This window comes from Muscardinus avellanarius, assembly GCF_963383645.1.
Source record: "Muscardinus avellanarius genome assembly, chromosome: 1".
Taxonomy (NCBI): domain Eukaryota; kingdom Metazoa; phylum Chordata; class Mammalia; order Rodentia; family Gliridae; genus Muscardinus; species Muscardinus avellanarius.
Window position 1 is genome coordinate 48717032 of NC_137786.1, and position 25936 is coordinate 48742967.

General features: G+C 38.1%; 1 protein-coding gene across 7 annotated transcripts in view; it reads right to left on the bottom strand.

The window, feature by feature from the left end:
- PDE4D (phosphodiesterase 4D) overlaps nucleotides 1-25936 on the bottom strand; it is a gene marked incomplete at both ends in the record, with an annotated part of 1145009 nt that overhangs the window by 245169 nt on the left and 873904 nt on the right. The window contains one exon of one of the 7 annotated variants that reach the window (XM_080701745.1): nucleotides 21299-21363. The exons of the other annotated variants lie outside the window; for them this stretch is intronic. Coding sequence (XP_080557871.1) covers nucleotides 21299-21363 — 65 coding nt within the window. Of the gene's footprint in view, nucleotides 1-21298; nucleotides 21364-25936 lie in introns of those variants that run through there. 7 annotated transcript variants of the gene reach the window in all.

A 25936-nucleotide genomic window follows, 5' to 3' on the forward strand; every position in this document is an offset into this window, starting at 1 on the left:
AAAATATGATGCATGCTACAATACTGATGAGCCTTGAACACATGCCAAGAGAAAAAAATTCAGTACAAAATTACTACATATTGCCGGGCATGGTGACACACATTTGAAATCCCAGTATTTGGGAGACTGAGACAGTAGGACCGTGGTTCAAGGACAGCCTCAGCTACTTAGTGAGGCCCTTTGCAACTCACTGAGACCTATTTCAAAATAAAGAATAAAATATAGGGCAGGGGGTGGTGGAACTCAGAGGTAGAATGCCCCTGGGTTCGATCTCCAGTACCACAAAAAAATTACTACCTATTGAATGAAATATTCATATTAGGCAAATCTGTAGAGAAATAAAGTAGATTAGTAACTGCCTAGAGATATGGATAGGGGACAGGTGAAGGATAAGGAGCTCTTCTAGTAGTGATAAAAATATTCTATTTCTTCTAATACAAATTGTAATGGTCGCTGAACAATTGTGAATATACTAAAAATCAATGCATTGCACACTTCGGATGGGAATAGCATAGTATGTGATATATCTCGATAAGGTTGTTCCAAAAAACCCAAGATGCTTCTACATGTAGTAACATATTGTCAAGTGAAAATGCACCAGTGAAAATGTAGATTATGCTTCTTTTTTGTGTAAAAGGAGGGAGTGAATTTATATTTTCATGGTATGCATTTGCATAAATTCTAAAGGATACCCAAATCTAATGAAAGTGGGTACCAGTGAGTATGAGTACCATCTTTTCAAATCATAGCAATAGTAATCATCAGCGGGAGGCAGCTCCACACCAGTGTATGAGAGCTTTTGCTCAGAGAGACACTCGGGATTTCACTATTGTCACTATCAGTCCCGCATTGATGGGAATTGAGGCTTTTTCTAGCCTTCTGTAACAAAAGCTGCTGCAGAACGTTTTTTACATATATGTTGGCTTCTAATCCTAAGTACCTATGTAGGATAAATTTTAAAAAGTGGAGTTGCTAAAGACAGACAATAAAAGAAATACTTATCATGATGCAACCAGAGAATATCCCTTAAATCAGTTGACAACTATGGCAGCTGTAAAATGAGGCCCAGGAGGGCTTACTTACAGTTACTGAGCAAAAGAGTTGTTTTATTTTTAAATAAAGATTCAATAAAACAGGATTTCTCCATTTTCTGCAGTTAAAACATTAAAGAAAGTAACACATAATTTCATTTTAAAAGAAATTTAACAGAAAGTGATATGGTTTATTCTCTGTAAGCTCTGGAACTTGAGAAAGAGAGGCCTCCTTTTAATAGGCATGAATTTATTTGAATTCATTATGTGGTTTCCCAAATGCTGTGCACATTGAAAATGACCTTTCAGCCTCTAAGTAGGAGTCTCAGAGTAAAAGGATGAAGAAAATCTGTTTCAATTAAGATAAACATCAAGTACCAAGACCCAATTATGCTATTTGAATTCCCAGAAGGCAGAACCATTATAAAAAGAAAAAGCACACACACACACAGAAAACTCAGGGACAGCAGTAAACTTGGTAATAACAGAACTATGTAAAGTTTTAAAAATGCAAAGAGATGGCGTAGTGTGTAGATGGAACACAGGGCTGTGCCTGGGTGAGTTCTCTCATGCTTTCCAAGCTCTCTGGCTCACTTTGGAGGTTTTAAGTAATTCTCTCCAGCTGCTTTGCCATCCTTACTTAAATGGATATATATGGGCAAAAAAAAATTCTGTTATTCACTATGGGAATGATAGATATTAACTAACAGCGTCATAGATGGTAGAATCACTGGGAGTTCTCCATATATGTCTAATGGAGGTTGTCATGCTGAGAGGATTACAGTGTAATATAATATATTTCACACTAAAACCTAATGCCATTTTTGTTTTTTTCTTTCTGTACTAGAGATTGAAGTCAGGGGAAGTTTATTCCTGGATTGCACCCCAGACCTTTTTATTTTATTTTTAAGTTTTGAAACAGGGTCTTGCTAAGTTGCCAAGAGTCTCACTGAGTTACTGCGACTGGCCTCAAACCTGTGATCCTCCTGTCTTAGCCTCCCAAGTACTGGGATTGCAGGGGTGCACCACCACACTCAGATAATGCCATTGTTTTTAGTTGTTACTGTTGCTGTCATCATTTCACTGAAAATTGAAGGCTGAGCACAGGATGCTGACTGAGGCAAAGCTCCTGGTGGGTTTCGGTTCACACAGGCCCAAAGTGCACCTGCCGTTGGCAGCTGATGGAACCCATTCATAAAGCAGTAGGGGGGAGGGCAGGAGAAAGAACACCTGGGCCCTGGCTGTCTTGCCAGTGAAAGTGCTGCTGCTGCCTTTGACGTGTGGCTCTCACACTTCTTCCTCCTCCGCTCCAGCTTGCAGAGCCAAGCTGCAGCTCACTTCTCTCTCTGGTATCATTGTGTTTTCACCGCAAGCACATCCTACCATCAGCTGAAGGCCCAAATCACAACCTTTGGAAGACTACTGCAACCAGTTGGTAGAACCATGTTTTTAACCCATATATAGTTATTAAACAATTATATTTTGAATAGCGATCACCACTAAATTTAGCCCAAGAAGCAATAGAACACTGAAATCCCTGCTCTTGATGGCAAGAGAACACTGAGTAGCAGGGTGCCGGGTGAATGACTTGCTACCTAAAGTCAAGGTGAGATCTTATGCCTAATAAAACTGTTCTTCAAGCCCAGCAAGTCCTCGGGAGGGCCTTACGTTTTGTGTGATAATGGAGACTTGCAGCAGCAGAGCATCCTCAGGGGCACATTTGCTGTAGAGAGGGCTTTCCTTCTTTCCTCGGTACATTCTCTCTCTGACCTCTAGCCCCAGGTCTCCGGACACTGACTAGCCACAGAGATTGAGCCAGAGTCAGAAAACAGCTCAGCCAAAGACAAACATGGAGGACTAAGGCTTGGGCACCCATCATTTCTGACCGTCCAACTTTCCACTCGAAGTCCCCGTGCAGGGGCCATGTGAATGCCAGTTTTTAGAGTGTTCGTTCACTTTTCTCCTTTTTCAGATTATTGAAAACAATCCTTCTGTGTGACTGTTCCTCGCCCTGCTGGATGTTGAAGGCCTTCCGACTTGCTGGTCCCCCTCTCCCCAGAGGTTTATTTGACTGGGGCCTTCAGGTCTCAGCTTTCCTGACCACTCCGACTAAAGAAGGTCTCCAGGAGACACACAAATACGTATATACACACACACACACACACACACACACACACACACACACACACACGGGGTGGGTGCACACACATGCAAACATAGACGGACACATTCATATACTGCTCAAGTCAATCCCTCCTGTGCTCTCTTCAATGCACTTAAACCTCAATTTGAAATAATTTTGTTTCATGTTATGTTCAGGAGGGAGGCAACACCATTACACCTCCAGAGCCAAATAATAGGCTAAATATTTATCTATAAACTACCCTGCAAAAAAAACCATAGGGAATTATCTGAAACAAAAAGTCTTGTGCTATTTTATAGACGCAATTATTCATATCTCTTATTTTCCTGTAGCATAGTTTTAGGCTACCATTAAAATTTATGACAACAAAGAATTGAACATAAAATAGCATGTTTCTAAATAATACACAATTTAGAAAACAAGACGTCAAGCGACATTTCAGTTGAGATTTGGCTAGAGATTGTGCTAATTTTTTTCCATTTCGTGTAACTGTAAGCAAATAGTAAATTTCAGTGAGAAACTAAAATTCACTTGGGTTAATTTTCAAATTCAGCAATAATGAGGTTTTACTAGAAGTGTGATGGCATTTTCTTAAACTTTATATTATCACTTTATTTGTGAAATTATATATATATATATACATACATGTACACATTTTATAAAATAACACACATCATATGCCAGTGTGTGTGTGTGTGTGTGTGTGTGTGTGTGTGTGTGTTATTAGAGACTGAACTCAGGGGAATTCTGCCTCTGAGCTACACTCTCAACCTTCCCTCTCTCAGTTGCTGAGAGTTTGCGTTGCTGAGGCTGGACTCAAGACTGTGAGCCTCCTGTTTCAGCTTCCCAAGCCCTGGGATTAAAGGTGTCCACTACCTCACTCAGCTTTGTATGTCATTTTATAAATGGCTAAAATTCTCGCATCTTTAAACAGTAATGAGGGGCAAGACAGAAATATAAAAACAAAAATGTTAGTAGGAGATCATAAACGGTTAACATGTACTGGTTTTGCTGTGCCCCTGAATGGTCGAGCACACTCCTCATGCACCATCTCATTGAACGCTCCCAGGCTCCTGATGGACGTGTTCCCCCCACTGAGGTATTCCCATGGCTTGCAAATAAGACTTGCCTTCAAGACTATGGCTTCTTTGTGTGGATTTAAAATTTATAAGGTCACACCTATGCAACATTCAGGGAGCAACTGAGTGAAAACGGCATGACTAGAGTGACTGGCACCATGGGGATTTGTTACTTTAATATAAACATCTGGGAAACCCAAGTATTCATGTGCAGTTACAAGTTCTGTATTCTTGCCTCCTCTCTTATAGACACACAAATGGCACAAGCTATAGAAGCAAATGTGTTTGGTGCTTTGAACAAACTATCCAGCTTATTGAAGTAAATTACCTAAAACTTGGTGTACTGAGAATTAGGCAATTTTTTACTATTAAGAAATGACACATGCAGAATATAAAAGAATGAACCTCTGTGCTTTATACGCAAAATTACTAACGATTTACAAGGAAAGCCAAATCACCAATGGAACAGAAATAGAAGAAAAAAGAAAATTGAACTTTCAAAAAGCTAAGCTGATGACTTAAAAAGGTTTGATCAAGGGTATGAAGCTGAGAGAAGGGGAAGTTCCAGTTAGAAATTGATTTAAAATTCAATTAAAATCTTATAAACACAACTCATGACCGAAATCTTGCTCTTTTATGATTGAAAGCATGGAACTGCCACAGAGTGCACTCAAGGCCCAAGCTAGACTAAATGGGACAGATTCTGACGTCAATGCATTCAAAATGAGCCCTACGGAGCCAGAGCTGTTACAGTTACACAGAAATGCCAGTGGTCTCCAAGTATGACTGGGAATCCTGGAATAATGTGGCTCATTGTCCAAGTCTCATAAATAATTTGACACTTTGCTGCAAACAGGTTTTCCATTGTTGCACATTTTTATGTGGCAGTTGTAATCCTTAAGGGCAGGCCCTTTAACTGAATTACAGAGAAAGAGAGGTGCCATTTTCTTCTAATTTTCTGCATGGAATCTGGTATTTGACAGTTCTTTCAAAAGTTCATTAGATCCGTATTTGAGGGGATGGCGTCACGTGGATTAATGCAGTTTTATCCATAGGAGAAGTAAAATGACAAAGGAATATAACTACTCAACCAGAGTAATAGTGAAATGAGTTTATTTAAAGAGATGGCAAACCAGCTAGCAGCAGTTTTTTGTGGAAAGGAAAAGTTTATTTGTTTGTCTTAGAAGTAAAATAGCACTTCAAACATTTTTAAAATTTAAGTAGGATCTAGAAAACTGAAAGTCTACTGGAGACTGTCTCATAAAGACAGATTGTAAAAACAAGCTGAATTATGTCAAATATTCATTTCATGAGTATTTTTTAATAAAATTCACTTTTTTCTAATGTGACCTTCTCATGTCCCCTTTCTATCCATACATTATAATTTCCTAGTTTACATATTTTACATTTAAAAATTAAAGGCGAATTTCACCTAACTAAAAAAGAACTCTGTTGATTCTAACATTTGTTTAAATAGAATAAATTTAAATATTTAACTTGGCTACAAAGTCTTGTTAGGAGATGATTAAGAAAACAATTTATTTAGAATGAAAATAGATCTTTAAAAATGGCAGGGATTTCCAGGACCCTCCTGACATAAAAAAGCAAAAAAAAAAAAAAAAAAAAAGGAAAGAAAGAAAGAAAAAATATTTCTGTAATCCAAGGAAAATATTTTGGTTTTAAAAAATCAAATATTCAAGTTTTATTTCATATTATTCTACTCCAAATTCAAGTAGTAGGTTCTAAAATTAGTCTGTTCACCACTGGATTTCTGAAAGCAACTGAAACATGTTTTAACTATAAATGAAATCTGTTATCATGAAAGTAAAAAACATCTCAAGGTAGAAATTTTCTGTTCCTCCTTTTATGGTGAAGACGATATATTTCATCATTGTTTAATAGCTAGCAGTGTAGCTGGGGCAGAACCAGCTTAAAGAACATTGTTAAATAAAGCAATGAGAAAATGCACTTTACTTTTGTGACTAATTATTCCACAAAAAATGAAACTCTTCTATAAGAACCATAATTTTAGCTGTCGAATCAGACGTAAATGTCCAGTGGCTAGAAAATATTTCCATATAACATTGAAACAAATGCCTTCCTTTATTATTAAGGGCTAATGCTTAATTTCTTAGCATCCCTATATGTATATAGGAACACACACACACACACACACACACACACACACACACACACACGCACACACATTTAGTGGTACTGGAGATGGGACCCAGTGGCTTTATATCTCTGAGCTACACCCAGCCCTCTTTTATTTTATTTTTTTTAAACTTTAAAAGAAGGGCCTCACTAAAATTGCTGAGGGCCTTGCTAAGTTGCTAAGGCTGGCTTTGAACCTATGATCCTCTTGTCTCAGCTTCCCAAGTACTGTGATTACAAGTGTGGACCACCACCCCTGGCTAGCATTCCAAACTCTAAGTCTAGAAGTGTGGTAAAGCTAAAAGCTGATTTCATGGTTCAAAATTCACAAATCCAAGTAGGAATGCTAACTCAAATTGTTCCCTGACCCTGAAGGTCAGAGGTCAGTTTTTCTGGGGCCCTAGGACAAGCTTCTCTCTTTGATGTAGCTTGGCAGCTGTGGAATCCCTGGGATATGATGGCTGTGTTGGGCGTAAAAATGCTCACAGTGAAGACGAGGTGAGCCTGAAGCGGTGGCCTTGGCGTCTTGCATCAACAGGCCTCTCAGCTGCATCTCAACCACTCACTGACAGAGTGAGAAGAGCCCTGGTCAGCATTCTGTGTTCACTACAGGGTGGCGACACTGAGAAGCATCACTCACCCAAGGACAATTTGTGGAGGAAAACTGGGAAACAGATTCTAAAATGGGAAATGTCTAAGAGAATAGAGGGTCTTGAGAGAGATGAGTTGATCAGGGTTCCCAGGGGAGGTTGGAAACTAAAGGTGATAGAAAGCCGCAGGGAATAAGCAAAATAAAGCAAATCCTGGCTCCATAACTCACCAGCACGATGCCATCCAGTTACAAAAGATTAAAAATAAAAGCCGATGATAACATTCTTTGTCATACAGTATGACTCCCTGTTCTATTCGCCAAGCAACAGACAGATGCTGAATGTCACAATGGAGCAGACACTGCTGCAAACATGGCTTCATTCCTGTACAAAGAGGAACAAGCCTAATTTACCCTACAACACGGTCACGGGGAGACAGCAGTACAAATTGAAATGGCTCAGGAGTTACAACAGAAAAACATACAAGGCTTCATGAGAGCAGAGAGGAGCTTTAATTCTGCAGGAGGATGTGGATGCAGTGTCCCCCGGGCATATGGACATTAAATTGTATTCAAATAATTGTTGTAAAATGACAAGGTTTTTCATTTTCATTTTGCTACTGAGAACTAAGCCCAGGACCTCCCACATGGAAGCACAGAATCATCACTGAGCTAAACCCCCAACCCATGGCAACAGTTCTAAATGCTCATGTAGTGCTGTAAGCCAAATTATGGTTTAAACAGCACAGCAGTTTTTACTCTGGATTAATATCTCAAACAAAAGTTTGCTTAATTAACTATATCAGTGAGAATGAATATGTCATATATCAACACGGGTGAATTTCTCAAACATCATTTTGCAATGTGGTTAGGGGGGTGGGGATAGCCAAGCCAGCCATAAAATAGTATATACTATGTCCTTTATATAAAATTTAAGCCAAGCATAAAATAGTACATATTTTGTATATATAAAAACATATGTAGTATGTCTTATATAAAATTCAAAGGCAGCCGGGCGTGGTGGCGCACGCTTGTAATCCCCGCGCTTGGGAGGCAGAGACAGGAGGATCGCGCAGGTTCGAGGCCAGCCGTGCTGGCGTAAGAGACCCTGTTTCAAAAATATAAAATAGGTCTGGGAGTGTAGCCCGGAGGTAGAAGGGCTTCTGGGAACCCCAGTACCACCAAAAATAAAATAAAATAAAATAAAATAAAATAAAATAAAATAAAATAAAATTCAAAGGCAGAAAATCTATAATTTGTAATTTTTGAAATCAAAATCATTGTTATCTTTATGGGGAAAGAGGCTGTGTGCAATGGCTTAAGGGGCACAAAGGTAATTTTTGGTTTCTGAATAGACTAATTTTAATCTGGGTGGTGATTAAAGGAATGATCTTTGATAATTACAAATTTTTCTTTTTTTTAATATTCAACATCTAAAGAAAGTCTTCAGGTTTTTAAGATTTGCACAAAATAAGTTCTTCGTAGCTGACACATACCCAAAACTAAGTAAAAGAAATTATATATACACACATTTGAATGCACATATGAAACCAGCTTCTGTCATAGCAACTTCATCTACATGCAAATTCAGTAGCAAGGTTTACATATATGGGCTTATCATATCACCAGGGCCATTTAAATGGCAAGCACCCACATGATGCTTCTCTTCACTCTGGAAGATGTCGCCAACTGATGGTAGCACCTTTTCTCTCAGAGTCCAGGGCAGCTCTGAGAACATTACTCCATGCAGCTGCTGTTAATTATAGAAAGTGTCCCATAGGCGGAAAAGATTAGTCATCTTGATTTTTAAGCATAGGTTTATATTTTGTGCTATTTTCATTAAGAAATCTTACTATTATGCAGGGATTTCACATGTATTTTATGGAAGGGCATGATTTCATACCTATGGATATAAAATGATTTTCTCAATTATATTAACACCTTTGCAGCAAGTTCGCTTTTATTTATTTATTTATTTATTTATTTATTTATTTATTTGGTGGTACTGGGATTCCTGGAAACCCTTCTACTTCCGGGCTACACTCCCAGACCCATTTTATACTTTTTTATTTGGAAACAGGATCTCTTAAGTCGGCAAGGCTGGCTTTGAACCTGTGTGATCCTCCTGTCTCTGCCTCCCAAGTGCGGGGATTACAAGCTTGCGCCACCACGCCCGGCTTGCTTTTTGAAAATTTCTTTTATTATATAACTTTAGAAACAGAACTCTGATTTGTATACAATTATACTCCTTTTTAACAGCAGGATTCAGATAAATTGATTGGTACTATTTTTCTCCCATCAGAAAACTCAGGAAATCTTCCATGGTCCATTTATTTTCCCCCAAGATAGTTAAATCCACCCTCAATCGTAACTCTCAACCCAATGTATAGTTGTTGGTTATAATAAAGTCATGTTTTTACACATTTCCTGGTTACTATTCATAATAAAATAAGGAGGTACCAGAGCCTGTGGGAGGCTAACCACCTGCGCTCACCCATCACTTCCTTTCTTGATACCTGTGTTCCCTGTGGCTATGACCCTATGGCTCATCCTGAAGCAACACTCCAGGCTGCAGGGGCAGAACTCAGCACATCACATTTTTTTCCTGTCATCATTTTAGAAACAATGGCCCTTTCTGCTGAACTAGGATGGAAGGGTAAACTAGAGAAATCCTGCCCAGTCTGTGGTCTGGTAAGAAGGATGGGGCAGTGGATAATGATCAATGAATAATCATCTATGGGTGATCTATGAGCTATGGATTTGTGAAGAATGATTGATGAACCATGTGTCTGTAAACGATGACCTGTGAAGTACACAGCCAAGAATCCACTCAGGGATCCAGAGAGCTAGGAAGGACCTGGCAGGGTCATTACTTTAAGAATGAGCCGTAGGGCAACCCCAAGTAGGAAAGTTAGGCAGAAAGTTCTTACATGGACGGGCCTCGGAACAATGTCAGGCACTGAACTATTCTTGTCAGATTAGCTGCCAAGATCTGCTTCCCTATACAGGATCCTGACTTCTTTTCTTTTCCTTTCTCTTTCTTTTTTCTTTTCTTTTTTTTTTTTTTTTTTTTTTTTTTGGTGCTGGGGATGGAACCTGGAGGCATTCTACCTCTGAGCTATACCCCCAGCACTATCTTTTATTCTTTATTTTGAAACAAGTTCTCACTTGTCGCAGAAGGCCTCACTAAGTAGCTGAGGCTAACCATAAACTTGTAATCCTCCTGTCTCAGCCTCCGGAGTACTAGGATTACAAGCGTGCGTCACCACACCTGGCTCCTGACTGATTTTTCAAATAATTAAATCCATAAGTTCTAGCTTGCAGTTGATCATTTCTTATTCTTTGAATCTCAGAGTTATTTTTGACTTATACATAATTCCTAGCTCTACGGAAATACTCCATTCTGAGATGTGCCCAAGGAGAATGCCTTCTGTAAAAGAAACCCTTAAGGACTGAATGAGTATTCACATTTACAGTTCTTGATGACTTAAAAAGTCACACTGATACACAATTGTAAAAAATTGCATAATATAAGCTAACATTTCCTTGGCACGCACAGGAAATGTTAGGCACAGTTATTCATTTATCACGTTAACAGATACACAATCACTAAAAATAACATCATATAATTTTTTTTGTGTGTGGTACTGGGGTTCCTGGAAACCATTCAACCTCTGGGATACACTCCCAGAGCTATTTTATATATTTTTTGGAAACAGGGGCTCACAAAGTTGCTGAGACCCTAAGTAGCTGAGGCTGTCTTTGAACATGTGCGATCCTCCTGTCTCAGCCTCCCAAGCGCGGGGATTACAAGCGTGCGCCACCACACCCAGCCAACATCACATAATTTTAAAAAGTATGTGAATCCATGCTATTCTCTTTCTATACAACTTTGAGTAAGTTACTTTACAAAACCTCAACTTTCTGATCTATAAAATAAGGAGTGAGAATGATGTATGCATCGTAGGATTTGCCATGAGGATCTAAGGTGTTAATTCTTATCAAAAGCCCAGCATAATACTCAGTGCATAGGAATCACTCAGTAAACAGAAAATGCCATTGCTGAGCATGGTAGGGCATGCTTGCAGTCCTTGTATTTGGGAGACTGAGACAGGAGGATCTCAGATTTGAGGCCATATGAGATAATGTAGTGAGAATCTGTTGCAGGATTAAAAAAAGGGTTAGTGGTGTGGCTAAATGTTAGGACATCCTTATATCACAAAGAGGAAGAGAGAAAGAGGGAGGGAAAGAGGGAGAGAGGGAGGAGAGAGAGAGGGAGGGAGAGAAAAGTTGCCATTATATTCATTTCTGGTAAGAACTATATTGGAGGAAGAAGTGTGAATTTAGAATTTCAAGACATGACTTATTGCTCAACTTAGCTTTGTGACCTCCAAAAAGTTTAATGATCAATGATAAATTTCTGAAGAGGATCTTGGTCAAAACAATGTCTTAAATTCCTTCTGGGACATTGTTGAGGCCTCAATCTGCACAAATGTATGCAATTCTCCAATCCAGTTTTTGAGAAGTTATAATAGAGCCAGGCATGGGGTCCATACTTATAATCCCAGCACTTGGGAGGCTGAGACAGGAGGACCACAGGTTTGCAGCCAGCCTCAGCAACTTAGCGAGGCCCTCTGCAACTTAGTGAGACCCTGTTTCTAAGTAAAAAAATAAAATAGTGCTTGAATGTAGCTCAAAGGCAAAGTGGGTTCAATCACAGTACCATTGCATTAGCTAATTTCACAAACATAAGTTTAAAAATTATACTAAAGTCCAATAAAAATTATAATAGAGCTACTAACAGAAATTTTCATGATAGACTAGTTTTCAGCTCTCTATTTGACCTCAAAATTTATTATGAATTTGAAAATACATTTCTCTAATATGTCTTTTACCACTAAAGTATTGACATTTCTAACTGTTAGTCTTGATCCTGCTTGACTAGAAATGTTAAAGACTAGCAAAACTTTGCCAGATGCACATTGGGGTTAAGGGTGGGGAGAATTAGATTATAGGTTATTCTCTGTGGTCCTATTCATTTAAAAGAGTTTATGGTTCTACAAACTGGTCAAATGCCAGAGAGGAAGAAAACAGTGCAATTTATAGTCTGACCAGTGGGAGAGGGTCAATAAGTTGAGTAAGTCAGGAACTAGCTAGATCTCTAAGGGATGGGGCTGTGTCAAAGTCCATGTTCTATTTCTTGACACATCTCTAGGGTCCACAGTTGAAGGTTTATATGCAGATCTTAGGACAAAAAGTAGACAAATACCAAAGGTGAACATATTCTTAGATGCACAGATTAAAAGGAGACTCCTGAATTATCAAAGACAAGAAGGGAAGGTCTACTTAGCATCCTGCTGATTCCTTTCTGTAATACCATGAGGCAGAACCACAAGGTCTGGCCAAAATAGCTTAGGTAGCATGGAAAAGCAAACAAAGAAACAAGAACAACAGCAGAATAACAAAGTGTCAAGTAATTTATAGGACTGACACCTATATGGGATTTAACGTAACAGAGCAGGGCTTTCCTGAAGCTCCAGGATTTTACAAGCTTTGTGACTTCAGTGTTACCCGATACAGTTACTTTGAGGAAGAAAGGAGCTCAAGGCCACCCAGCACCAATCTCAATGCCTGGCAAACAGCCAACACTCAGTACGTGGTACCCACCCTCATTACTAACGTGACTACTCCATCTACTACCCACAGTGAAGGGCTGCTGTTTCTGGATGGCTGGTCACTCAGCGCCCACTCAGTGACTGGCTGTTCTATGTCAGAGTTGCTCTATGGGAGGAAACAGTACAGACAGCACTGGTTTATTCCATGTTCCAATGTCATTGGTTACAAGGTGACACATTTTTCAGTCATTTATCTTCACTACAATGGTGTCAGTCCTATAAATTACTTGACACAAGAAAACAATCTGTGCCGCATAGCAATGAAATAGTGTCATGGATATTAGGAATTGTAATCTTTCGGATTATATATATGAAAATATCTATGCATATGAATATGTCAGATAACTTTATTAAAATCTGAATTTCTCATTTCAGATGTATCTTAAATAGTAAGAAGTAGATGGCAAAGGTAGCACTCTTCTGTGGGAAGTCTGAAAACAATTATATACTGAAAGTATGTTTAATGAAACATTTATTTTGGCAAGTCACACTGGTGCCATCCACATTTTAATTCTGAATGAATATTTTGCACTATGTAAAAAAAAAAAAAACCAGGAACACTAACTCCCAGTTTTCAAATGCCATAAAAATAAGTTTATCTACTGATTCACTATCATCATATCTACTGATAACTAGGAGGAAACTGGCTAAGATTTAAGCTAGGGAGATTAGTATAAGATATAAATAAACCTTCCTAACCATGTGGGTTAAAATATCAGAAATGCTTTTTTTTTTTTTTTTTTTTTTACAAGAAAGCTTTGGAAGCTGCGATCTCTGGTATGCACTGGGCGACTAGTTTCGAGTTTTCTAATTTCCTGTTCTCCCTCCTATTCAGTAAAGAAATGGAAGGACCTGCGGTTGACTCCCTTTACCCTCTGGCAGAGGTTCATAGGGCTGAGATCAGGCGGGAAGTGGCCTCTAATTCAAGTACATTAACGGCAGTTTTGGCCCAGATGTTGACAGTGTGATTAAACAGGGCAGGGCACTACACAGTAGATGTCTGGTTCAACATAGGCTGGAGTGTTTATGTTGGTCTCTTCCCTCTCCTCTGGCCACTCTTCTCCAGCTCTTTACTTGAAATCTTTCCTTTGCATTTTCCTAACTTTTATTCTGAAGAGTAGTTTAGCCTTCTGTTAGCTTCTCCCCTTCACATCCTAGCCCATCCTCCAGGATGCTTCTAAGACAGCCAATTCCCTTCGACAGCTGAAGGTAAATACTTATCATATATATTTCCCCTGCAGTGCTAAGAAACTGCATCCATAGACTTTGGGATTCTCTCTACTTTTACAGTACTTTTTTGGTGTAGGCCTAACTTGACCACAGAGGTAGGTACTTTGAAAGCTGAGACATAGCCCAGATAAAACGTCCATTAATTATCTCCAATCAGGTACATTTAACAGCACTTTACCTAGGCTCCCTATCTCTGTGCCCCTGAGGTACCTCAGCCCTTCCTGCAAGCCTTTATCTTTGGAGATATGTGGTGCTTAGCTAAAATATAGCTCATGTATACTACTCCTTCAGAATCCATCTCTGAATCCTGTTTAGCTCTTTAAAAGATGGACCAGCTCTGGAGGGGCTCCCATACAAATCCATGTGGGATTTTTTGTTGTTGGTGGTACTGGGGTTCCTGGAAACCCTTCTACCTCCGGTTTACACTCCCAGACCCATTTTTATACCTTTTTATTTGGAAACAGGGTCTCCCAAGCCACCACGGCTGGCTTCGAACCTGCACGATCCTCCTGTCTCCACCTTTCAAGCGCGGGGATTACAAGCGTGCGCCACCACGCCCGGCCCATATGGGATTTTGACTGACTATTTACCTCATCACCCAGTTGGTACCACCCCCCCCTTCCAGAGATGCCATTCTCTTTGCCTTCATGCAGGCTTTGGCAATTCAATATATTTAGTATTACTATTTTTCAGAACATTCATATGTATTCCTCAGGTATCTTTCGCTGAAAAAAGTGAAAAACTGCTTGAAGACCTCACTAATATCTGTCCTTTTCAACTGCATCTTAGAATCCCTTTTTCTCAATCTTTCTAGCAGCAACAGGTGGATCCATGACTAACAGTAGCTCTTCTTGTGATTACTCTCCTGTTATTATTCCTTCTGATTCAATGAAGTTCACTATGTGATTGGAATGACTGACAGACCAATACACAAACTATTCCTCTACCTCTGCTGAAAGGCACATTTTATATATAGGGCCAAAAACTATCAAATGTCCAAGATCAGTGGGGAAGACAAAGAGCTACAGTTAGTAAAAAGTGCTCCTGCACACACACAAAAGGGCAAGCTACATTAATGCAGCACCTGCACAATACAATGGCACTGAGCGGATTATTTCACATGTGGTATTGCCTGTGAACTTTATTCACTGTGACATGATAGAAAAGGGGGATAGAAAATCCAATTTAATTACCCAGACAAACAAGCCCCTGTATACTAATTCAGCAGTTTTTTTTTTTTTAAACCAATCCCCATGCTGAATTCCCAAATGATCAGTTATGGATATATTTAATGAACAATGATTTCCTTCTCCCAGAGGAGACTAAGATAAACTTGTATAACATAAGATGCTATGTAAAATCGATCCATGTTAATTAGTATAACTCTTCTGTGATTTCTCAGAAGAAATGTCCTATAACTGGAAGGTCTTGGAAGGCAATGGCATTTGGACTATTGGCACTCAAAGAACTTCGATTATTTTCCAGTTTATTTCAGTCCATCAAGGGATACTGAACATACAAGTGACTGTCCAGAGGTAAGGCAGAACTGCAGAGAGCAGAACCACCCATGATTTTAACAGGTGTGAGCTTAGTGGGTTCCAAACACCATTCCGTGGAATCCTAGAGCTCTTTAGAGTTATCTTAGAACAGGAATGGGGCTTAAGGTACAAGTTTAGTGGCTGTTTTATCATTTTATGTATCTTTATTACGGGTCTGGGAATGAAACCCAGAGGCATTTGACCTCTAAGCTACATCCCTTCCCCTATTTTTTATTCTTTATTTTTTGAAACCTCGCTAAGTAGCTGAGGCTGTCCTCGAATCACGATCCTCCCATCTCGGCCTCCCAAATGCTGGTCATACAGATTATATATACCATACATATGCATGCCTTTAGAAATTACATCTAGCTGGGCGTGATGGTGCACTCTTGTAATCCCCGCGCTTGGGAGGCAGAGACAGGAGGATCACGCAGGTTCGAAGCCAGCTGTGCTGGCTTGAGAGACCCTGTTTCCAAATAAAAATATAAAAAATAGGTCTTGGAGTGTAGCCCAGAGGTAGAAGGGTTTCCAGGAACCCCAGTACCACCAAAAAAAAAAAAAAAAAGAAATTACATCTATATTTCTAGATGTAATTATATACACATATAATTTTATTTACACATATTTATATTGAACTTTAAGTCACATTGAAACTGTACAGTTTTCCATTGAAAAAGTGTGTTTGAAATTCACAGGCCTAGCTTAGGTGTTTTATTTTATAGGTGAAAAGACCTAACTATAGGGAGACTAGGTGATTTCTCCAGGGATACAGAAATGTTAGAAGTAGAGTGAACATACAGCTTTTTTTTTTTTTCTTCTGGGAATCTCATGACTTATGATTTTAAAGAATAAACTTCTCTGTGACACAAATTGTTTTCCCTAGTTATGTTTTAAATAATAATTGAGGTATCTAATCAATTCTCCTTAAAAGCTGTGTATCTTGGAGTCTATTATATAACAGATGTGACATTACCATAGAGAGTGGATTTTTTTTTTAAAGTTTATTATACAGCCGAAGCTCTTAACCAACTTGGACAGTGTTATGTAAGCAAAGCCACAATGTATGTTGAGCATGTGGTAAGTATGCAAATTTCATTTATTTTTCCATTTATACAAGCTTCTAAAATAAAAGATGTAGGACGGAAAATTCTGTACCTTTTTCAAAGCTGAGCTAAAATGGTGTGAAGCTTCATACAAAGTCTGAGACGTGGTACTTGATTCTAACCTTAGAGAGCTTGCAGAAAGCAGAGTGAGACTTGCTAAGATGATTGGAAAGATGATCTATTAGGACTGGGGTGGTATTGATCTTTCACTCTGTAAACTCTATTGTAGGGCACAGATGATCTTACTTGCTAGCAGTAGAGAACTTAGTGGCAAAACGGCCTCAACTATAGCATCTTTCAAACATTTTTCAACAACTAGTATCGGCCTTCAACTTCATAGACTATCATTCTTCTAAAAAGACAACTTATCGCAGTGTATTTAGATACATTCACAAGATGGAACATTTTTTGCCTATTAGAATAATAATTGTATAGACAGTAGAAAAGAGAAAAGAGCATTGTCTTTGGAGTAGACAGATTCGGGTCCAATCCCCAGCTTTTCCTGGAAGCTACTGGTTACACGGTCTTGCCTACGCTATTTCGTCTCATAGATTCTTTTTCTCATGAGTAATATTTGGATCAATAGCTCCCACTTTCAATGTTGCTGTAAGAACCAAATAATATGCTGTATATAAAATTATCCATAGTGTCTCTGTTCATAAAGGATGCTAAGAAAAATTAAAAGTAGATGTATTATTAGAAAAATAGAAAAAGCATGACATGCTAAATGATGAAGCAGAGTACTGTCTGCCTCTACCATCTTATATTCCATTAAGATGTATGAATACAAAAAAAGAGAAAAAGATGTATGAATACAAGGCACCAATAAATAGTTTTTAAAAAGAAATACTATTTACAACTATTTAAGATATAAAAATTAATTTGAAAATAAGAATAGTTGAAGAAGGAATAATAGGCATGAGTAATTTTCCCACCAACACATTTTATCAATGCTGTTACATAATTTTCATTCTTAATTATAAAACCAGTCATACTAGCATAAGCAAATACTTTCCATTATGATCTTAAGGTCAAAATAAGAATGCTCAGCCAGCATGGATTTTTACAACCTTAGGAGGAGAAAGCTAATACACACACAAAAAAAAAAATCACTTATTAATTTGAACTGCAATGTAATTCAGAAAATTTGACCCCATTTCTACCTATATCATCCCTTTTAAGGTAACCTCTGTTAAAAGCTTGGAATACAGCCTCAACTTCTTTTTCCTTTTTCTATGAGGATGAACCTAAGTATAATTTTTGCATATTCAATTTCAGTTTCATAATTTGCTTTTAAAAAAGGTGCAGTCTTCTTTTGGAGAGTTAGCATCTCTTTTTTTCCTCAAGTTACATAACAAGAAGTCTTACATATGACAAGTAAATCTTAATGTTGTTCTTACAGCAGGAAAGAACCAAGTCCAGTCTTATTTATCTAAGCTCTCTTTATATTTATATTTGCAAAGCTAATTTTTTACTTAAATTAAATCTGATTTTTTTTTTTTTTGGTGGTGGTACTGAGGATGGAAACCCTTCTACCTCTGGGCTACACTCTCAGACCTATTTTATATTTTTATTTGGAAACAGGGTCTCTTAAACCAGCGCGGCTGGCTTCGAACCTGCGCAATCCTCCTGTCTCCACCTCCCAAGCACGGGGATTACAAATGTGTGCCACCACACCTGGCTAAATCTTATGTTTTAATTAAGAGACCATCTGAGATATGCTTGTATATGAAAAAATGCTACAAGAATATCAAAGAATAAAATCATATTGCAATATATAACTACTAACTAAATTTGAATTTAAGATATATCAAATTTAAATATTTATGAAATGCAATATTGTTCTTATACAAAATTTTAAAAATATTGTTATCATAGAAATAGAAAAGCAAACAATCCTCCAATCAATAAAAATGCTAATTTTATTAACTTTGAGCATAAAAATGTACATATTTTTTTAAATCTCATGAATGCATAAATTTTAAGGAATACCTAAGAATAAATTTCATAATTGCTTTCTGTTAGAACCTGGCAAGTATTAGGCACTCAATAAATAATTACTGAATAAATAAAATCAACCTCTTACATGTTCCTATTATAAAACTCAAAATTTATGACACCTGTATTACAAAACAAATAGAAAAACTTCAAGAATATTTTTATTTCTTTATAAATTAATAACATTATAATTTTAACTAAGTCTGGCCTTTTCAGTAGGTAAAATAAGAGAGTGTGAAATATCACTGTAATGTTGTCATGAAATCCTTTTAAAATGTGACTATGCACTGGGATTTAATAAGAGCTGTAAAAAACAGGTCAGTATGGATGATTTGTTCTGGTGCTTGTTGCGGGGGGGAAAAAACAGATGGGAAAACATAAAGGAGAAGTAATACAGAACACTGGATTTTTGCACAAGATAGATAATAGATGTCCAGAGGTAGCATTTGGCTTGGGGGCATCCAGAGGGAAGTAGACAACCTTGAAGAAAGTGGGCTAATGGAACAGAAAATGGAATTACATAACCAGAAATATTATGGCAAAACCAAAAGATAGGCCTTAAAAAAGCCAATCTTTTTAGCACCTTAAAAAGGCATAAACGGTCAATAAGCAGGTTTCTTTCAAAGAAGTTGACTGAATGGTATGAAGTAGGCCTTGGTGTTTGGAATGAATGTGGTGCGGTAGAGGTGGCGGAGAAGTTAGAACAGGAGCCTTGATAGGAGGACATTGTCAGCTGACCTGAGGCCTGTGGCTTTGTGAACAGAAGTAAGAGAGACAGGCTGACAGGCTTTCTTTCTTTCTGTTGTTGTTTGGTAACTGAGTAAGTGTGTGTGTGTGTGTGTGTGTGTGTGTGTGTGTGTGTGTGTACAAACAATATATATATTTTTCTTTATGCCTAATTTATAATTTTATTGATTTTGCCATATAAAATTCATATAAATATAACATGTGTCTATACTTTCTAATGATAAAATAATAATAAAATAGTAAAACCTTAATTGAAGCCCATTAGAAAAACATCAGTCCAAATTACTTGAAAGCCACAGTGACACACCCAAGGAGTTACATTATGAAGTCAGAAGATTAATAACTGGAGAGGTTATTATCTGCCTTGTACAGTTACCTCTAGGAATTATTATAAAAATAATTCTGACCCCAACATTATGCAGAATATTTAAAGTTAAGTGGAAAAATAAACATTAGTAAATAAAAATTTTTAATATGTTTTGAATTGTGGCCTTAAGTTATTTATAAAAATACTCCGTACATTTTAAAATGATAGAACAGTTGTGGATAAAAATAGACTATGGCAATCTCTGAAGAATAAAGCCTCTCAACATTACTTGTCCTTAAATGAATTAATAATTGCCAATTGAGCTCTGAATTTGAAAATAAGTCTCCTGACAGTTTGGGCAATAAGGGAAATAGATTGGTTAAGTGCTATTTGTTTAAGTGTCAGATCCTTTGCATATAGGCAGGATATAAATTATAAATAATAATTTTACTCATAAAATTATCTTCTATTATATGTTTTTATTGCCTATGTCAGATTTCCATCAGCCATGATTACTTTATAAAATAATTCTCTAGTATTTATTGTTTGGCAAGAAGGACCTCACAAATATATTTGCAGATGCAAACTTTGCTTTAAATAAACTAAAAAAGTTATTGCATGCATTTCTTTATAATCAATGATAAATATTATAAGAAATAAACTCTTCATCTATAATTTAGTAAAACTCACAAAAATACTTCATAAGGGGCAATTCTTGTTTCCGGTCTACCTTAAAGTACTAATGTACTAAGAGCAAACATGTAACCATCCAAATGTACATGGGCTGAACTTCTTACCCAAAATAATTTGAGTATATAGATGTGCACTAGTCTGCTCATATAATGAATAGATTTTGCCTGACTGCTTTCAACCTACCCCATGCACCTGCCCTTAATCGTTTCTTTTATTTTCATTATTTGAAGTGTGAATATTTCCATTTTTGAGGTGAGTTTACTTGTTTATTTACAACCACTAAAATAAACAAAATAAAATGAATCTCTGAAATAGGCATATGAGTATTTTCTAAGTCATTCAAGACACAAAAGTTACTTTTTTTGGGAAATTATCCTTAAGTGATACTGATTTCAGCATATCAAATCGGCATGGGCAAAATAATAGAATAAATTAAAATGAATACATTTTAACTATGATAAAATATTAAAATCCCCCAAATATAATTACATTATTAAAAACTAAAACAAAAAATGGTTTAATGATAAGTAACTTGATATGGATTTAGCCACATGACATTGTATTCAAATTGGTTTCACATATATGGTTAAAGAAGCATACCATTCTTTATGCCTAAAACATCTAGGTTATAACAGCCAAGGGATTATTTTCAAAGACCAGGGCAAAGACTGTCAACTTGCAGCTTGCCTACAGCCAGCAAAAAAGAGGAGAAAACAAGCAACCACATCAGACAGTGAAAATAACAAGTCTTCCTTTTCAAAATCCCAAACTGTTTACCTCTTTTAAAAAGTATCTATCAGATCACAGGGAGTTAAAAAAAAATGAGCACTCCCTTCACTAAAACAGACGAAATACAGAGCAAAATAAAGAATAAGAGAGACACCCATACTGTGTTTTTTTCTCAGAAAACCTCAACATCACACACCTGGCTGGTTAATTAGTACATGCTCAGGTCCTACGTCAATCTTAAAAGGGAAAGAGGGAGAAGCATGAGGAAAAGCGCATTACCAAACTGCTTCTGTTGTCCTTAGGGAACTTGTTGACCGGGATCTCGGCTTCATGATAATGCTCATTTTGGAAAGATTATTTTTTAAAAAAAAACAAAAAGAAAAAAAATGTTTTCAAGTATTCTGATTAAAACATTTCAGCTGTCTTATATCAAAGCCGATTTTAAATAGATTCCATTTCCCAGGGAACCTGCTTGAAGAAATCCACTTTTCCCGGAGTCCACCTCTTGCCTTCAGTCCAGCTCATCCGGAAGGATCTGAGCCTCAGGAGCGCTTTCCTCTTTCAGGATGCATTGACTCCAGGACGGGGCTGTTGGGAAGTGAGTTTCTTTTCTGTCTTGCATTGCCAAGAAAGGAACTGGATTTTTGAATCTATTCTTCATCTGGGTCACCTGGGGAGTCAGCGCAGTGAAAGTTCCACTCGATCTCTTCTTAGCAATTCCATAATAACAGGTTTAGAGGTCTCCAACACTGCGTGGACTCAGGTAGAGGAGAAAGGAGAACATGACCCCGAGCACTGCAACACGGAGAGCTGTCAAGGAAGTTTCATTTCAGGGCGACCACAGGAAAACAGTCTTCTCCGTGCAGCCAAGAAGCCAGCCAAGGAACAAAGCTCTCCGCTCCCCGTGCTTGGGTTGGGTGGGCGGATTTACCTGCCAATGGAATTCCCGTCGTCGTCCTGTCCCCTGTTTAGAATCTGACTCCAAGCCTTTGTGAATGAGAACTATCATTCAATCTCGCCAGGCAGAAACTATTCCTCAAGGGCTGAATGACGTCTGTAAGAAGGCAGTTCAAAACATCGCAGGGAAGTGAGAAAGGGAAAAAAAAAAAAAAAAAAAAAAAACGTCCAGCGCCCAGCCGGTCTGGTCAATTGCTTAAACTTACAAAGAAAGGGGCGGGTCACAAACCAGAACTGTAAACCAGCCAAGCAGACAGGAGACCTCTTGAAACTTATAAAACTGTTTCCTCCCCTGGAAAACGAGGTGTCTGTGTTATTCAAGGTGAAATCCATGAACACCTTTATTAGCACCTTTTACACTGAGCTTTTGTTTATCAAAAAGTCATTTTCTTAAAGCACAACACTGAAACCTAAAATGTCCCTTCAGGAGCAAAGCTGAGATGACTTGAGGTCTCTGCAGCAGTTCATTTTGATCAGTTCTAATAAAATGGCATACTTTGAGGCTGGTTACTGAGATATAAGCTGCCTCTTAAAAATTTAACCACGTCTCTCAGGCATCAGTGTATCAGGTGCTGCTGGAATGTTTAAACTGAAAAAAAATCTAGTGTATTATTGCTAGACAAGTGGCTACATGTATAGAAGCTGTTTCCTTGCACAATGTTTTCTAAACCATTTTTTAAATTTATATGCAAATTTCATTGATTTATGCACAAAGACTCCGGGTTTGCTAATTCTTAACAGCCCTTTAGTAAGGAATGCAGTTTTATATCATGTCAACATCTCATTATTTCCAAGACCAATACTTGCCCCATAGCCTACATCTGAAACAAAAACGGTTCTATTATAGTAGATACAATCTAAACTGATTCCAAAGGCTCCTAACAGAAGGAACATTTGGCCGTCCTGCCTATCCGTCTGAATATTTGCACAAAGGATATATACTCTTCTGGGTGTGCCAACTTTATTTTGAATGTGAATTATCAAGTGAAAATAATTTAAGCTTTCTGATTCCTTAAATGACATTGGTTAGTGTGTTGGTTCTCTGGTCTGGCGTGAACTTGGTATTTATTTAGCATTTGCAGACAGGATGTCGGAGTGCAGTTGAGACCCACCCAAACAACTTGGAAAATTAATGTAGTGAGGCATCTGCCAGAACTCTGGCTGCTTCTTACAATAAACCTTCAACTCCTCCCCTGGTCACACTTCAAGGTACATTTGTAACTTAGTCTTCTTTTAGGTTTCATAGGCCTCTCCATGTAAATGCCAGTAAACTTCTTCCCACGTAGTTATCTGATTAAGACTTCCAGCTTTCTTATGATGGCCCAGGGTCATTCATACCGTGTAGGTTCTGATCCACGGGCATTCTAATACTGTTAAGTAATCACATAGTTGTCAAAATTCAAAAGGTTTGTGAAGCTACTACTCATTTGGAAGAAGGCAGCTCAGGAGAGGTGGCTTGACCCTTTTCTCCTTGGAATTTTAATGTAAAAGGAAGAAAAAAAAAACAAAGCAAATAAAGAGATTACTTCTTATATGTAACACTGTCTCTCAAATCTTTTTGTTACCATGCCAGGGAGAAAGACGATGATCACCAAGCACGATATCTGAATGCTGTGCCTCTGAGCGCTCCGGAAATAATCAGCCTTGGGTTCTACTGTCCCCAGAAGGGCTGTCTGTTCCAGGGAGATTACCCAGCTCCCTGCCACTCCCTCTTTTTGTTATACACACTTGAAAAGTTGGTGCAGTCCCTGTGCTATTCCTCACTTAATTGCTCAAAGCTCCTGTATTCCAAGAATCATTCTCTGAAAACCTCAACACACATCTATTAAATACTGAATTCCATAATGACTAATATCTGACCTCCATTCCTAAAAAGAACAATTAGTTTAAGTGGGGCCTCTGACAGTGTTTGTAACTAACCAGGATACCTATACCTCTTTCTTTGCATTGGTACATCAAGGTTACCATTACAGAGAAACAATGGGGCATACTATAATCAGGCTATGGAGATTTAAATATTTAGTTTTGTACCTACTCCTATTTGTTTAAGGTAATGCAAAATTAAAAAAAAAAACAGTGCTGACTCAGCATTACAGCACTATCTCCATTTTAAGGCAAATTTTCACATGAAAAATTTTAAAATACTGCTCTGTAAACTACGTGTCCTGTAGTTTTGCCTCTGGGAAGTTTCTCAGAATGGAGGAGATTTGGCAGTGGCCCCTCCCACCTCACTTCTGTTTAGTTCCCACCATGTGACGGCATACAGGTTGTCTGAATACGCAGAGATCAGGCATTATGAGGTCCAGAAGCACAGACTCTTCTACAAGGCTTTGGAGAAGGTGAAGGTAGTCAGAAACTGCCATTATTTCTCAGCATGCCCTTAACATAATTATATAATGCTGTGTAGCCTATGTTCTAATGCTGTGTGGACTACTTTCTATTTGCCCTTTGTGATCACATTTCAATGGATTGTACCACAAAGTACAAGCTCATTGGGTTCATCCATCTATGTACATTTTGTTAAATCAAACCACTATATAATATGATATTTCTTTTTTTTTTTTTTTTGGTGGTACTGGGGTTCCTGGAAGCCCTTCTACCTCCGGGCTACACTCCCAGACCCATTTTTACATTTTTATTTGGAAACAGGGTCTCCTAAGCCAGCGCGCGCGGCTGGCTTCGAACCTGCGCGATCCTCCTGTCTCTGCCTCCCAAGCGCGGGGATTACAAGCGTGCGCCACCACGCCTGGCTATAATATGATATTTCTTAAACTTTAGTCATTTGCACACCAATTTTTCCCACAGTCCCTCTATATCATGACTTGATGTTTTTCTTCAGTGACTCACTTTTTATTTTATTTTATTTTTTGGTGGTACTGGGGGTGGATCCCAGGGGCCTTCTACCTCTGGGCTATACTCCCAGACCCATTTTTTTTTTTTTTTTTTTTGGTGGTACTGTTGTTCCTGGAAACGCTCCTACCTCCGGGCTACACTCCCAAACCTATTTTATATTATTTTTATTTAGAAACAGGGTCTCTTAAACCAGCGAGGCTGACTTCGAACCTGCGCGATCCTCCTGTCTCCACCTCCCAAGTGCGGGGATTACAAGCATGCACCACCACACCTAGCCTCCCAGACCCATTTTATATTTTATTTGGAAACAGGGTCTCACTAAGTTGCTGCGAGCTTGACTAAGTACCTAAGGCTAGCTTAGAACCTGTGCGATCCTCCTGTCTCAGCCTCCCAAACACAGGGATTACAAGCATGCGCCACCAAGCCCGGCTTCAGTGATTCACATTTTCAAACAACTTAGGCTAAATTTAAAGTTAACTTTACATTCACTCTATAAATCAATTTGATAAGCTGGTTATATTTTTTCCAAAATACAAATTAGTAGTGAAAGAAATGTATTAATAGTTCAAATACCACTTGCAATCTCTCTTCTACAACGATTTGTATCCCTAATGTAAGTGGCAACTCTCAAATGGAAATCATCAATTATAGGCAGGTAGATTGCATGCACCTTAAAATATGATTCAGTTTTCTCTTCTCACTTCACGATGAGCAAAACATATGTAACTAATGGCATTTATCAAGAACCAGGAATTCAACATAATACATTAACTGAAAGCAGCTGAATGAGGCATGACTATACAACCCAGGTGTTACAACTAGAAAGAGAATGTCCCCCGAAGAGCTCAGGTATTGATATTAAGAGTTGATATAATTAAGTCATGAGGGTTGTAATCTCATCAGTAAATAAATCAATGGTAATGGATTTACTGAGTGGTAGCCTAGGCCAGAGAGGTATGGCTGAAGAAGGTAAGTCTCTGGGATGTGGCCTTAGGGACCGATTTGTCTTTGAAGTCCCGTGCTCGCTTGCATTCTCTTGCTTCCAATATTCATAATGCGAGAGCAGAGCCCTGGCTCTCTTACTTTTTCTACGATTTCCACTACCAT